Genomic DNA, 15,000 nt, shown 5'->3' with positions numbered 1-15,000 from the left:
GAGGAGAGGGAAGGAGAGGAGGAGGAGAGGAGAGGAGGAGAGGAGGCCAGGAGAGAAGGAGAGGAGAGGAGGAGAGAAGGCCAGGAGAGGAAGAGAGAAGGCAAGGAGAGGAGGAGAGGAGGAGAGGAGGAGGAGAGGAGGCCAGGAAAGGAGAGGAGGAGAGGAGAGGAGGCCAGGAGAGGAGGAGAGGAGAGGAGGCCAGGAGAGAAGGAGAGGCGGCAAGGAGAGGAGGCCAGGAGAGGAGGAGAGAAAGGAAAGAGAGGAGGAGAGGGAAGGAGAGGAGGAGGAGAGGAGAGGAAGAGTGGAGGAGGAGAGAAAGGAAGGAGCGGAGGGAAGGGAAGGAGAGGAGGAGGAGAGGAGGCAAGGAGAGGAGGCCAGGAGAGGAAGCCAGGAAAGGAGGAGGAGAGGAGGAAAGGAGGACAGGAGAGGAAGAGGAGAGGAGGGAAGGAGAGGAGGAGGAGAGGAGAGAAGGGAAGGACAGGAGGCAAGGAGAGGAGGAGAAGAGGAGGCAAGGAGAGAAGGGAAGGAGAGGAGGAGAAGAGAAAGGAAGGAGAGGAGGCAAGGGAGAGAAGGGAAGGAAAGGAGGAAAAGAGAGAAGGGAAGGACAGGAGGAGAGGAGGAGGACTGAAGGAGGAGTGAAGGGAAAGAGAGAAGGAGAGGAGGAGGAGAGGAGGGAAGGAGAGAAGGGAAGGAGAGAAGGGAAGGAGAGAAGGTTGTGGGCTCAGGTACACTGAATGGGGCTTTAGGTCCAGTAGATTTTCAAAATAAAGGCCTCTTGACTATAAAGTGAAGTTCATCGTCTGTGTGCAGCATCGTGGCGTCTCTCCTCTAACTCACATCAACAGGCTGAACCAATCAGCTGTCAGCATCACACGGCCGCTGTACTCCGACCAGTCACGGGGGTCGTCTCCGTGGTAACAGTGTTGGACAGGTGTGAAATGTGTCCCGTCGTCTGCTGTCAGCCACCTGACGGCTGATGTCCCGCCTCCTCCCGGTCGGTCCTGACGGGTCACCGCAGCCGGAGACGACCCTCTGTGGTTGCTAGGTTACAGGAGACAGGTGGTGATGCTGCCATGGTTACCAGGTGATGGTTTATCGTGTCTTCTGCCTCCTGATTTTTAGTTTGAGCAGCACCTCCATTTCCTTAGTGCATTGCATTGTGGGAGAATAGTGTCCATATTTAGTTAGAATGCTGTCCTCTTTGAGAAAATGTGTCTTTTGGCCCATTTGGCCGTCGCCATGGGCAACAACCAGAAAAGTTTTGGTCTCTCAGTGAAGTTGTTCTTTAACGGCGAGGGCTGCTGGACTTCTAAACACCTCGGTTGTTCTACACAGAGAGGGGCATTGTGGGTAACCGTCGGTTGCAGAAGAGACAACACACACCTGAGTATCAAACAAGCTGGGTTCTGCACAAATAAACTCCACACGTCTACATTCACCTGCGTGAGAATCCTGATCCAGGTGAACTCATGACATCATCAAGGTGCAGTCAGACTCCAGGTGAGTCACCTGATCAGGCGAACAGACACGACAGCTGCTGACTCCTTTGTCTCGTCTGCGATGTGTCACCTGTGCTGGCGCCCTTCAGGTAACCGGTCAGCCAATCGCAGAGCTCCTCTCGGAGCGTCATCGGCAGAGGTGCAGTGTGATTGGTTAATCGGAGGACGGTGACATCACACTTCTGTAAATGTTGTAAACAGCGACGCGTCGATGTGTGAAAGAGTTTCTGATGAAATCAGAGTGAAGCTGTTTGTGTGTGTTGATGCTCACAGCGAGGAGCTGTGATTAGTGTTTCAACTGGAAGCTGAAGCTTCATTACTGAGACTCCCACTGACTCAACACATTACTGAACATTAGGACCTCAACGGGGAGTTCATAGGAGCTGAAATAAAAAGACTTTCAAATGTTCTCAGTGGAACACAGAAACATCCAGACTGTGTGAGGAGTCCGTACATTCACTCAGTTATTTCTCTCAAACTGTGACAAGATGAAGACGAAAGTAAATTCTACTGACTAGAACTCTATCATCTGGAACCAAACCAATACAAAGTTCTTCTGTCTAGAAATAAACTCCAGCATCTAGAACCAAACTCTGTTGACTAGAACTGAACTCTATAGAACCAGACAGAACCAGGCTCCGCCGACTAGAACCAAGCTCTACTAAGTAGGAGCAAAGTCTCTGCTGTTCTGTTGGTGTGTCAGCAGCTGTGCGTCAGGTGATGTGATGGAGTTCACATTATTTAACGAGCAAACACAGAGGAGGAACTCATTAAAGGAAAAACAATAAGAAGCTGTGGAGACATCTGTGAGCAAAGATAAAAGGTGTGATAACCATTCGGCGGTCTGTGTCAGCAGGTAAACAGTGTTCCGATGACAGACCTGCAGGCAGCAGGACCACATCGGTGACGACCAACAGCTGGCGTCAACACAGCGACAGACTCCGCCCACTCCGGTGACAAAAAGAAACGGGACAGGAAACACTATTTTAAACACAGAGTTGATGCTTCACTGACCATTTGACATTCATCAACAGTCATAGTCATAGAAGTTAGATCATGGACGGAACACTGAACAGGTACCGGGTACGGGTACCCGGTACAGTCAGGGGTCCCCTGACCCCGCGGGCCCCTGGACCAGAACCTCTGAAGTGACCGTAAACATCTAATGTTGGAAAGTCAATCAAAAGAACACAAAGAGACACAAAAGGACCACAAACGGACCAAAAAAATACCATAAAGAGACAAAAGACGACCACAAAAAGACACAAAATGACCTCAAAGAGACACAAAAGGACCAGAAACAGCAAAAAAATACCAGAGACAAAAGACGACAATAAAGAGACACAAAATTACCTCAAAAACACACAAAACAACCACAAAGAGAAATAAACCGACTTCAAACAGACAAAACAACTACAAAGAGACACAAAACAACCACAAAGAGACACACAACGACCACAAAGAGACACAAAACGACCACAAAGAGACACACAACAACCACAAAGAGACACAAAACAACCACAAAGAGACACACAACAACCACAAAGAGACACAAAACAACCACAAAGAGACACAAAACGACCACAAAGAGACACACAACAACCACAAAGAGACACAAAACAACCACAAAGAGACACAAAACGACCACAAAGAGACACACAACAACCACAAAGAGACACAAAACAACCACAAAGAGACACACAACAACCACAAAGAGACACAAAATTATGACAGAGAGACATAAAACAACTAGAAAGAGACACAAAACGACCACAAAGAGACATGCAACGACCACAAAGAGACACAAAACGACCACAAAGAGACACAAAACGACCACAAAGAGACACAAAATGACCACAATAAGATTTTTTTCGGTTAATATTCTCGACTTCTTGGAATATTGCGTCTGTTTTCTGGTAATCAGGCGGCTGATCGTCACACAGGCCGAAGGTCTCCGATAAACGGTCGGTGAAGGACGGTAATAACTCCGACATATTAACGATAACCATCATCAGTCAGAGTCTGTCTGTTTGTGTTGAACAACAGGGACACGATATCGACCAATCACAGGACAGAATGAGAGACATGAATGTGGGGACCCTGTGTGAGCGCCCAGCGACCCTCTGGGGGGTCCGCGAGCCTTAGGCTGAGAAACTCAATCGAGCAGCAGGAAGGAGAGAAAAACGGATCATTTCACTAAAGGCGGTGGAAACATCATCATCATCATCATCATCATCATCAGTCACCCCCTACAGACGGCGGGCAGTGACGTCAGCAGGCTGTATAAGAGCCGCTCTGAGGGGACCGACCCAGAAGACCCTCAGACCCTCAGACCCGCAGACAGACCGACAGACAGGTGATGAAGATGCTCTCCTCCTCGCGCCTCCTCCTGCTCCTCCTCTCCCTCAGCGCCTCCTTCAGCTGCTGCTCCGCCGCTCAGAGAGACTCCAGAGTCCGACTGCTGCTGCACCGAACCCCGCTGCAGAGCTCCAGACAGGTCCGGCACTCCGACACACTTTTTAAACTTCTCTTTCTGTATTTAACACGCACTCACAGACACGCAATAAGACTACAAATAATGAGATCTTAAAATCAGGAATAGAAATGATGATAAATTAAAATAGCTGAAATCATTTTGTTTGGTTGGCTTTCATTTAATAACACTTTATTTTACAGCTCCGCAGATTTCACAGTAATCAGGAGATAATTAACAAGTAACCTGTTTAAAGTTACTTTGGAATTACTGACAAGTTACCCCAACATTTATCAATATTTACCCCAACATTTATCAATATTTACCCCAATATTTATCAATATTTATCAATATTTACCTCAACATTTATCAACATTTATCAATATTTACCTCAACATTTATCAATATTTACCTCAACATTTATCAATATTTATCAATATTTACCTCAACATTTATTTAATATTTACCCCAATATTTATCTAATATTACCCCAATATTTACACCAATATTTATCTAATATTACCCCAATATTTACCTCAATATTTATCAATATTTATCTCAACATTTATTTAATATTTACCCCAATATTTATCTAATATTACCCCAATATTTACCTCAATATTTATCAATATTTACCTCAACATTAAATTACTTTATTGTAATATTATTTAATAATTATATTCATCGGAGGTGTAAAACCATAACTAATAGAAGACTCTTCTGATCACTATAATGTGACTGATGTCATGATTCATTTATTATTATCTATTTATCAGCAGACATGGAAATAAAGCAGATATATTCACTTTTATTCTTTTCCTGGAAATGTGTTAAATAAATGATCAGCTGTTGGGAAAGAGCAGAATATAATTATCTAATCTAATTATCAACTGATTACTGTGAAGTGTTACCGTTTCTAGTTTCATTTTTTATTGTTTTAATGTCTTCAAATGAATTTCAAATTAATTCTCTAACTAATTAAATATATTATATTCTATATAATATAAATGTTATTAATCTGCTGATATAATCAGTTCTTTGAACGTATAAAAAACAGACACAAAATAAATAATAAATAATAAATATTTTAAATAATAATACATTTATAATGAATTAATTTAACTTCAACTTCATTACAAAATAGCTGTAATCGTTTTGATTGGTTGGCTTTTCTCTATTGCTATATTTTTATGTCTTCAAATTAATTTCAGATTAACTCTTTAACTAATTAAATATTTATTGTTTTCATTTTTAACATTTGACGGATAATGGATTAGTGTTGAACCAGTATGGTTTATTTTTATTTAAATCATCTCCTGCTGCTCTGAACAGAAACTACTACAGTCATTCATGATGAAAATATGATTTAATGAAGTTCATTATATAATGAATTCAATATTATAATATTATTATTATATTATATTATATTATATTTATATTATAATATATAAATGGTAGACAGAAAACGACCACAGTAAGACTTTTGTTCACTACCAGTCTCAACGTCTTGAAATACTGGGACTGTGTTCTGTGAACCAGGCGGCTGATCGTCAGGTATGATGTCTCTCAGCTGTATTGAGCCACTAAATGGTTAATTAACTAATTGCAGAATAATCAATAGATGGACTGATCAGCTGATTATCAGGGTTTTTATCTTTGAACCAAACATTTTGTTTCTTTATAAAACTACAGAACATCAAACAGCTTTAATTAGATTCATTAAAAATGAATTATTTACAAAGATCAAATCTAAATAAAGAAATGTCTCTTAACATCGTCCAGCTGATCGAAGATCACAAACGACTTTATTTAAACGACGTGCTGGAAAAGATGAGATATTATTTATATTTGATGTTAAAGGCAACGTGTGAAGTCTATCGACAATAAAATATGTGATTTAAGGGTTTACGCTTTTCTCATTTTTATTAATTAGACTGCCGTTAATCTGGAAATCATGACATGATTTGTATGAATGTTATTTTTTTGATTGATATAAATATGTAAAATGATGCAGTGTTCACAAATGTATTCATAAATTAATTCATCTATTTATTAATTCCTCTATTTATTTATTTAATTTAAAAAAAATTGTGACGCTGTGCACAACTTTCAACAATGTAATTTTAGGGCGTTTCAATTTCCTCTCCAGTCTTTTCAAAATAAAACTATTGAGTTAGGTTTAGGGAAAGATCGACTTGGTTAGGTTTAGGCTGAAGTATGTTCTTAAGATTTGTCTTCATGTATTTCAGGACATGTCTCCGTCCTCGCTGGTTTTTATCTTTAACGTTTGTCTTCATGTATTTCAGGACATGTCTCCGTCCTCGCCGGTTTTTGTCTTTAACGTTTGTCTTCATGTATTTCAGGTTATGTCTCCGTCCTTGCTGGTTTTTGTCTTTAACGTTTGTCTTCATGTATTTCAGGACATGTCTCCGTCCTCGCCGGTTTTTGTCTTTAACGTTTGTCTTCATGTATTTCAGGACATGTCTCCGTCCTTGCTGGTTTTTGTCTTTAACGTCTGTCTTCATTTATTTCAGGACATGTCTCCGTCCTCGCTGGTTTTGATCTTTAACGTTTGTCTTCATGTAATTCAGGACATGTCTCCATCCTCGCTGGTTTTGATCTTTAACGTTTGTCTTCATGTATTTCAGGACATGTCTCCGTCCTCGCTGGTTTTTGTCTTTAACGTTTGTCTTCATGTATTTCAGGACATGTCTCCGTCCTCGCTGGTTTTTGTCTTTAACGTTTGTCTTCATGTATTTCAGGACATGTCTCCGTCCTCGCTGGTTTTTGTCTTTAACGTCTGTCTTCATGTATTTCAGGACATGTCTCCGTCCTCGCTGGTTTTTGTCTTTAACGTTTGTCTTCATGTATTTCAGGACATGTCTCCGTCTTCGCTGGTTTTTGTCTTTAACGTCTGTCTTCATGTATTTCAGGACATGTCTCGGGCCTCGCTGGTTTTTGTCTTTAACGTCTGTCTTCATGTATTTCAGGACATGTCTCCGTCCTCGCTGGTTTTGTCTTTAACGTCTGTCTTCATGTATTTCAGGACATGTCTCCGTCCTCGCTGGTTTTTGTCTTTAACGTCTGTCTTCATTTATTTCAGGACATGTCTCCGTCCTCGCTGGTTTTTGTCTTTAACGTTTGTCTTCATGTATTTCAGGACATGTCTCCGTCCTCGCTGGTTTTTGTCTTTAACGTCTGTCTTCATGTATTTCAGGACATGTCTCCGTCCTCGCTGGTTTTTGTCTTTAACGTCTGTCTTCATTTATTTCAGGACATGTCTCCGTCCTCGCTGGTTTTTGTCTTTAACGTTTGTCTTCATGTATTTCAGGACATGTCTCCGTCTTCGCTGGTTTTTGTCTTTAACGTCTGTCTTCATGTATTTCAGGACATGTCTCCGTCCTCGCTGGTTTTGTCTTTAACGTCTGTCTTCATGTATTTCAGGACATGTCTCCGTCCTCGCTGGTTTTTGTCTTTAACGTCTGTCTTCATGTATTTCAGGACATGTCTCCGTCTTCGCTGGTTTTTGTCTTTAACGTCTGTCTTCATGTATTTCAGGACATGTCTCCGTCCTCGCTGGTTTTTGTCTTTAACGTTTGTCTTCATGTATTTCAGGACATGTCTCCGTCTTCGCTGGTTTTTGTCTTTAACGTCTGTCTTCATGTATTTCAGGACATGTCTCGGGCCTCGCTGGTTTTTGTCTTTAACGTCTGTCTTCATGTATTTCAGGACATGTCTCCGTCCTCGCTGGTTTTGTCTTTAACGTCTGTCTTCATGTATTTCAGGACATGTCTCCGTCCTCGCTGGTTTTTGTCTTTAACGTCTGTCTTCATGTATTTCAGGACATGTCTCCGTCTTCGCTGGTTTTTGTCTTTAACGTCTGTCTTCATGTATTTCAGGACATGTCTCCGTCCTCGCTGGTTTTTGTCTTTAACGTTTGTCTTCATGTATTTCAGGACATGTCTCCGTCTTCGCTGGTTTTTGTCTTTAACGTCTGTCTTCATGTATTTCAGGACATGTCTCGGGCCTCGCTGGTTTTTGTCTTTAACGTCTGTCTTCATGTATTTCAGGACATGTCTCCGTCCTCGCTGGTTTTGTCTTTAACGTCTGTCTTCATGTATTTCAGGACATGTCTCCGTCCTCGCTGGTTTTTGTCTTTAACGTCTGTCTTCATGTATTTCAGGACATGTCTCCGTCCTCGCTGGTTTTGTCTTTAACGTCTGTCTTCATGTATTTCAGGACATGTCTCCGTCCTCGCTGGTTTTTGTCTTTAACGTCTGTCTTCATGTATTTCAGGACATGTCTCCGTCCTCGCTGGTTTTTGTCTTTAACGTCTGTCTTCATGTATTTCAGGACATGTCTCCGTCCTCGCTGGTTTTTGTCTTTAACGTCTGTCTTCATGTATTTCAGGACATGTCTCCGTCCTCGCTGGTTTTTGTCTTTAACGTCTGTCTTCATGTATTTCAGGACATGTCTCCGTCCTCGCTGGTTTTTGTCTTTAACGTCTGTCTTCATGTATTTCAGGACATGTCTCCGTCCTCGCTGGTTTTGTCTTTAACGTCTGTCTTCATGTATTTCAGGACATGTCTCCGTCCTCGCTGGTTTTGTCTTTAACGTCTGTCCATGTATTTCAGGACATGTCTCGGGCCTCGCTGGCGGAGCTGCTCCTGTCGGACCTCCTGCAGGTGGAGAACGAGGCTCTGGAGGAGGACAACTTCCCTCTGGCTGAAGGAGAACCCGAGGACGTCCACATGGATCTGGAACGAGCCGCCGCCGCTGGCGGCGGGCCGCTGCTCGCCCCCCGAGAGAGAAAAGCCGGCTGCAAGAACTTCTTCTGGAAGACCTTCACTTCCTGCTGAGAGCCTCGTCATCCTCATCGTCCCTCCATCTTCATCTTCACTCCTCCTGCAGACTCTGTACAGAAACTGTGGATCCGACCAGCGACGAGTAGTCGGGATGAATTGTTTAGACTTTCCTGATCTGATTCTTTCTGAATGTAAACTGGATGAAACTATTTTTAATTGTCGGTTTGAATAAAATCTGTTTGAGACTAAACGACCGCTTCGTGTCTGCTGACGGAGACGGAGGAATAATCATCTTCATCAGGATGAAGAGCTGCAGGTTGTTACTCATTAAAGCTGCTCTGAACAGCTGATGAAGGTTAATAAACCCGAGCGGAGGGTAAAGTCACTCGTTACAGCTGCTCCGACTGAAGAGAAAATACATTAAGAGCTTTTTACATGAGAAACATCATTATTAAATATGAAACACACGACCAGCTGCTGCGTCTCAGTGAGCCATATAAAGGACAAAATTAGACATAAAACATTCGGTATCTTACAAGTCGGCAACTTTCACGGTAATCAGGTGATAATTAGAAAGTAACCTATTTAAAATTACTTTGGAATTACGGCCAAGTTACCCCAATATCTACCTCAATGTATCAAAAATGACTTTATCATAAACATTATTTAATAATTATATCCCGCTATTTCCCAACAGCTGGTAATTTAACTACTACATTTTGAGGAAAAGAATACAAAGTTAATTGATAATTGATATTGATGAATAATTAGCATAATAACTTGTTTTAAATGTCTTAAACTCGCTGAATCATGACATCAGCTACCGGGTTACATTAGTGTCCACAATAAGTCACACGATTGTGAGATCTGTGCCTAAGGGCGCTGTTTTAACCATTAGATGCTATTTTAGCATCTAATGGTTAAATGATGTTTATAATGAAGTCATTGACGTTACATTTTGAGGTAAATATTGGGATAATTTGGCAGCAATTCCAAAAAGATTTGCTCATTATCACCTAATTACCATGAAACCTGTAAAACGAAATGTTACTAAACATTCTTCATGTACGAGTTCTGAGAAAATATGTTTTGAAAAGAATTCAACATCTGGCAGAAAACGGCAAGAAGACAAAGGTTAAATGAATACAGAGATGGTTAAACCGGGTCAGAGATCAGGTCACATGACGTCACTTCCGTAGTTATTTCTCACGTTAATACATACAAAAGGTACATCTACTGTAGATGTACATATGTGAGTGGACTATTAGATATGAAATATTTATATTATACAGCTTCTCTTGATTCAACCCCAGAATGTTCAGAGTATTTCCCATCATGCTCAGCTACTTTAACTCGTCCTCCTCCATCTCTATGGACAGGATGTGTGTGGCAGCTGCTGCAGTCAGATTAGCTGCTCCTTTCAGTCATTAACTCTTTGTTAAGAAAAGCTTTCTAGAACTAAACCTTAATGAGAGACCATGATTGACAGCTGAGACACACACACACACACACACACACACACACACACACACACAGTAGAGGACGTTCATCACTAACGAGTCTCTCAGGTCACATGACGGCGTCTGAGGTCACATGACAGCGTCTGAGGTCAGTCAGGTCAATCTCACATTTACATACAAAATTCATGACTGTGTTTCCTGTTTCGGTTTAATCGTCAGCCGACACACAGAGGTCACTAATGAAGATGTCGGTTAACGAGTCTAAACACGCCCACGCCAAAGAACGTATATCGCTAAGAGGTGGAAGTCAGTAGTTCGTTCCAGCAGCAGAGCTACGCCTCCGCCATTTTGGACTGAAAGAGACGACCAGACGCCAGTAAAACGTCCTCCTACAAAGAGACGTACAAAAGTAAAACCACATTATTTCTATTCTATTGTCATATTTTAGCCGTCGCCATCTTGGTTTTTGGCCATCGCCATCTTGGTTTTAGCCATCGCCATCTTGGTTTTAGCCGTCGCCATCTTGGTTTTTGGCCATCGCCATCTTGGTTTTAGCCATCGCCATCTTGGTTTTTGGCCAGCGCCATCTTGGTTTTAGCCGTCGCCATCTTGGTTTTTAGCCATCGCCATCTTGGTTTTTAGCAGTCGCCATCTTGGTTTTTGGCCATCGCCATCTTGGTTTTAGCAGTCGCCATCTTGGTTTTAGCCATCGCCATCTTGGTTTTTAGCCATCGCCATCTTGGTTTTAGCCATCGCCATCTTGGTTTTTAGCCGTCGCCATCTTGGTTTTAGCAGTCGCCATCTTGGTTTTTAGCCATCGCCATCTTGGTTTTAGCCGTCGCCATCTTGGTTTTTAGCCATCGCCATCTTGGTTTTTAGCCGTCGCCATCTTGGTTTTTGGCCATCGCCATCTTGGTTTTAGCAGTCGCCATCTTGGTTTTTAGCCATCGCCATCTTGGTTTTAGCAGTCGCCATCTTGGTTTTAGCCATCGCCATCTTGGTTTTTAGCCATCGCCATCTTGGTTTTAGCCATCGCCATCTTGGTTTTTGGCCATCGCCATCTTGGTTTTAGCAGTCGCCATCTTGGTTTTAGCCATCGCCATCTTGGTTTTTAGCCATCGCCATCTTGGTTTTTAGCCGTCGCCATCTTGGTTTTTGGCCATCGCCATCTTGGTTTTAGCAGTCGCCATCTTGGTTTTTAGCCATCGCCATCTTGGTTTTAGCCATCGCCATCTTGGTTTTTAGCCATCGCCATCTTGGTTTTAGCCATCGCCATCTTGGTTTTTGGCCATCGCCATCTTGGTTTTAGCAGTCGCCATCTTGGTTTTAGCCATCGCCATCTTGGTTTTTAGCCATCGCCATCTTGGTTTTAGCCATCGCCATCTTGGTTTTTAGCCGTCGCCATCTTGGTTTTAGCAGTCGCCATCTTGGTTTTTAGCCGTCGCCATCTTGGTTTTAGCAGTCGCCATCTTGGTTTTAGCCATCGCCATCTTGGTTTTTAGCCATCGCCATCTTGGTTTTAGCCATCGCCATCTTGGTTTTTAGCCGTCGCCATCTTGGTTTTAGCAGTCGCCATCTTGGTTTTTAGCCGTCGCCATCTTGGTTTTAGCAGTCGCCATCTTGGTTTTAGCCATCGCCATCTTGGTTTTTAGCCATCGCCATCTTGGTTTTAGCAGTCGCCATCTTGGTTTTAGCCGTCGCCATCTTGGTTTTAGCAGTCGCCATCTTGGTTTTAGCCATCGCCATCTTGGTTTTTAGCCATCGCCATCTTGGTTTTAGCCATCGCCATCTTGGTTTTTAGCCATCGCCATCTTGGTTTTTAGCCGTCGCCATCTTGGTTTTTGGCCGTCGCCATCTTGGTTTTAGCAGTCGCCATCTTGGTTTTAGCAGTCGCCATCTTGGTTTTTGAAAGTTGCCGTCATCGTCTCGAGACCTTTGAACCCGTTTTTCACCCTCACTTACTAAGTAACTTCTGTGTAAAAGTGTGTATATGTGGCCCATTATAGCGGGCTTGGTTAAGCTAAAATGGGCCAACACCTAAAATGATGTTTTTCACACAAATCTAAGTTTATTTTTTAAATTTCAAATTTTGTGTAAAAACACAAAATGTTGCTTTGTTTGTAAGCTTACTTATAATTGCTTTATCATCCTTTATTATAAATACTTTACTTTAAAATACAAAATGTGTATTGCACAAAATAAGGTTAAAAATATATTAATAAATAAAATATTGGACCTGTTTTAAATTTAAAATGTCTAAACATTTATTATCCTTATGAGTGACGAGTGACATTTGTTCACTTATCATCCAATTTCTCTTCATGTAACACGATGTGTCCTGTCAATATTAGCAACCTCCGACCAATCAAAAGTATTCTTAAATGTCAACCGGTGTTGTAGCAACAATATAAGATCAGTTATCGTGATTGGCTGTAAAATATTAAAGAGCTACGATGCTCCAACCTTACCTGACCCGCTGTACCTGACTCCACCCGACTTCTGCTGCAGTGTGTCAGGTTCTCAGAGATAACGCAGGTAAAGATTTAACAACGAACAAAAACTTACCGTGCACGAACCTGCAGCTGGTCCGACAGGCGGGTTAGAGAACAGTCCACAGAGTACGGTCAGATAACGATGAAACACTAAACACTGGAATAAAGAAGGATGAAACACAACGAACGAGGAACTGAGAATGAAGAGACTAAACCCACCTGGAGAGAAGCAGGATGACGCAACACAGGTGAAACAAATCAGGTGGTTTAACAATCACAGGCAGGAAGTGACATGAGCTTATCAAAATAAAACAGGAAACAAGGAAAAGAACAGAAAACCCCAAAACACAGAAACTAGTCCTCAGGTGTAAATAGCTAGTTAGGTGTAGTTAACTAATTAGGTGTAGTTAGCCGGTTAGTTGTAGTTAGTTGGTTCAGAGAGAGAGAGACACAATAATAGCCCAGCAGCTGTAATAACTAATACAAGTAGGACTAATAAAACAAAACCAATAGTAGTTAGTTAATTAATGATGGTAGCAGTTGGTGTCAAGCAGGCAGCAGATGCAACCACAATCCAGGTGACATCCAGATCCAGGTGTAACCCCGCTCCAAGTGTAACCCCGAGCCAGGTGTGACCCCGCTCCAGGTATAACCTCGCTCCAGGTGTGACCCCGCTCCAAGTGTAACCCCGCTCCAGGTGTGACCCCGCTCCAAGTGTAACCCCGCTCCAGGTGTGACCCCGCTCCAGGTATAACCTCGCTCCAGGTGTGACCCCGCTCCAAGTGTAACCCCGCTCCAGGTGTGACCCCGCTCCAAGTATAACCCCGCTCCAGGTGTGACCCCGCTCCAAGTGTAACCCCGCTCCAGGTGTGACCCCGCTCCAAGTGTAACCCCGCTCCAGGTGTGACCCCGCTCCAAGTGTAACCCCGCTCCAGGTGTGACCCCGCTCCAAGTGTAACCCCGCTCCAGGTGTGACCCCGCTCCAGGTATAACCTCGCTCCAGGTGTGACCCCGCTCCAAGTGTGACCCCGCTCCAAGTGTAACCCCGAGCCAGGTGTGACCCCGCTCCAGGTATAACCTCGCTCCAGGTGTGACCCCGCTCCAAGTGTAACCCCGCTCCAGGTGTGACCCCGCTCCAAGTGTAACCCCGCTCCAGGTGTGACCCCGCTCCAGGTATAACCTCGCTCCAGGTGTGACCCCGCTCCAAGTGTGACCCCGCTCCAGGTGTGACCCCGCTCCAAGTATAACCCCGCTCCAGGTGTGACCCCGCTCCAGGTATAACCTCGCTCCAGGTGTGACCCCGCTCCAAGTGTGACCCCGCTCCAGGTGTGACCCCGCTCCAGGTGTGACCCCGCTCCAGGTGTGACCTCGCTCCAGGTGTAACCCGCTCCAGGTGTGACCCCGCTTCAGGTATAACCTCGCTCCAGGTATAACCTTGCTCCAGGTGTGACCCCGCTCCAGGTGTTACCTCGCTCCAGGTGTAACCCGCTCCAGGTGTGACCCCGCTTCAGGTATGACCTCGCTCCAGGTATAACCTTGCTCCAGGTATAACCTCGCTCCAGGTGTGACCCCGCTTCAGGTATAACCTCGCTCCAGGTGTGACCCCGCTTCAGGTATAACCTCGCTCCAGGTATAACCTTGCTCCAGGTATAATCTCGCTCCCGGTGTGACCCCGTTCCATGGTTACCTGCGAGACAAGGAGGAACAAAGACTCCCGGGAAGGAATGTAGTTGGTAACAATGAATGGGACATGAGTATATCCAGAAGGAGAGAGGAGCTCAGTGTGTGATAGGAAGTCCCTCTGCAGTCTAGGCCTATAGCAGCTTAACTAGGGGCTGGTCAAAGACAGCCCTAACTATAAGCGTTATCAAAGAGGAAAGTCTTTAGCCTACTCTTAAATGTAGAGACGGTGTCTGCCTCCCGGACTGAAACTGGGAGCTGGTTCCACAGAAGAGGAGCTTGATAGCTGAAGGCTCTGGCTCCCATTCTACTTTTGGAGACTCTAGGAACCTCAAGTAACCCTGCATTCTGTGAGCGCAGTGCTCTAGTGGGGTAGTAGGGTATTATGAGCTCTTTAAGATATGATGGGGCCTGACCGTTTAGCGCTTTGTAGGTGAGGAGGACGATTTTAAAATCTATTCTGGATTTTACAGGCAGCCAGTGCAGAGAAGCTAATACAGGCGTAATATGATCTCTTTTTCTAGTTCTAGTCAGTACACGTGCTGCAGCATTCTGGATCAACTGGAGAGTCTTAAGAGACTTATTGGAGCA

The 15,000-nt window shown here is 43.8% G+C and overlaps 1 protein-coding gene across 1 annotated transcript; it reads left to right on the top strand.

The window, feature by feature from the left end:
• The first annotated feature begins 3,722 nt into the window (after nt 1-3,722).
• LOC141771054 (somatostatin-1-like) lies at nt 3,723-9,015 on the top strand. The gene is made up of 2 exons (XM_074640966.1): nt 3,723-3,996; nt 8,607-9,015. The coding sequence occupies exons 1-2, from the start codon at nt 3,859-3,861 to the stop codon at nt 8,829-8,831; spliced, it is 363 nt and encodes a 120-aa protein (XP_074497067.1). The 5' UTR covers nt 3,723-3,858; the 3' UTR covers nt 8,832-9,015.
• Nucleotides 9,016-15,000: the final 5,985 nt, after the last annotated feature.

The sequence above is a fragment of the Sebastes fasciatus genome, chromosome 7, assembly GCF_043250625.1.
Source record: "Sebastes fasciatus isolate fSebFas1 chromosome 7, fSebFas1.pri, whole genome shotgun sequence".
NCBI classification, from domain to species: domain Eukaryota; kingdom Metazoa; phylum Chordata; class Actinopteri; order Perciformes; family Sebastidae; genus Sebastes; species Sebastes fasciatus.
This window is presented reverse-complemented; position numbering and strand designations above follow the sequence as displayed.

Excerpts from the sequence above, each read along its gene's own strand:
- LOC141771054 (XM_074640966.1), top strand. The coding sequence starts at position 3,859 with ATGAAGATGCTCTCCTCCTCGCGCCTCCTCCTGCTCCTCCTCTCCCTC. Across the intron at positions 3,997-8,606 it reads CGCTGCAGAGCTCCAGACAG|GACATGTCTCGGGCCTCGCT; the intron begins GTCCGGCACTCC and ends CATGTATTTCAG.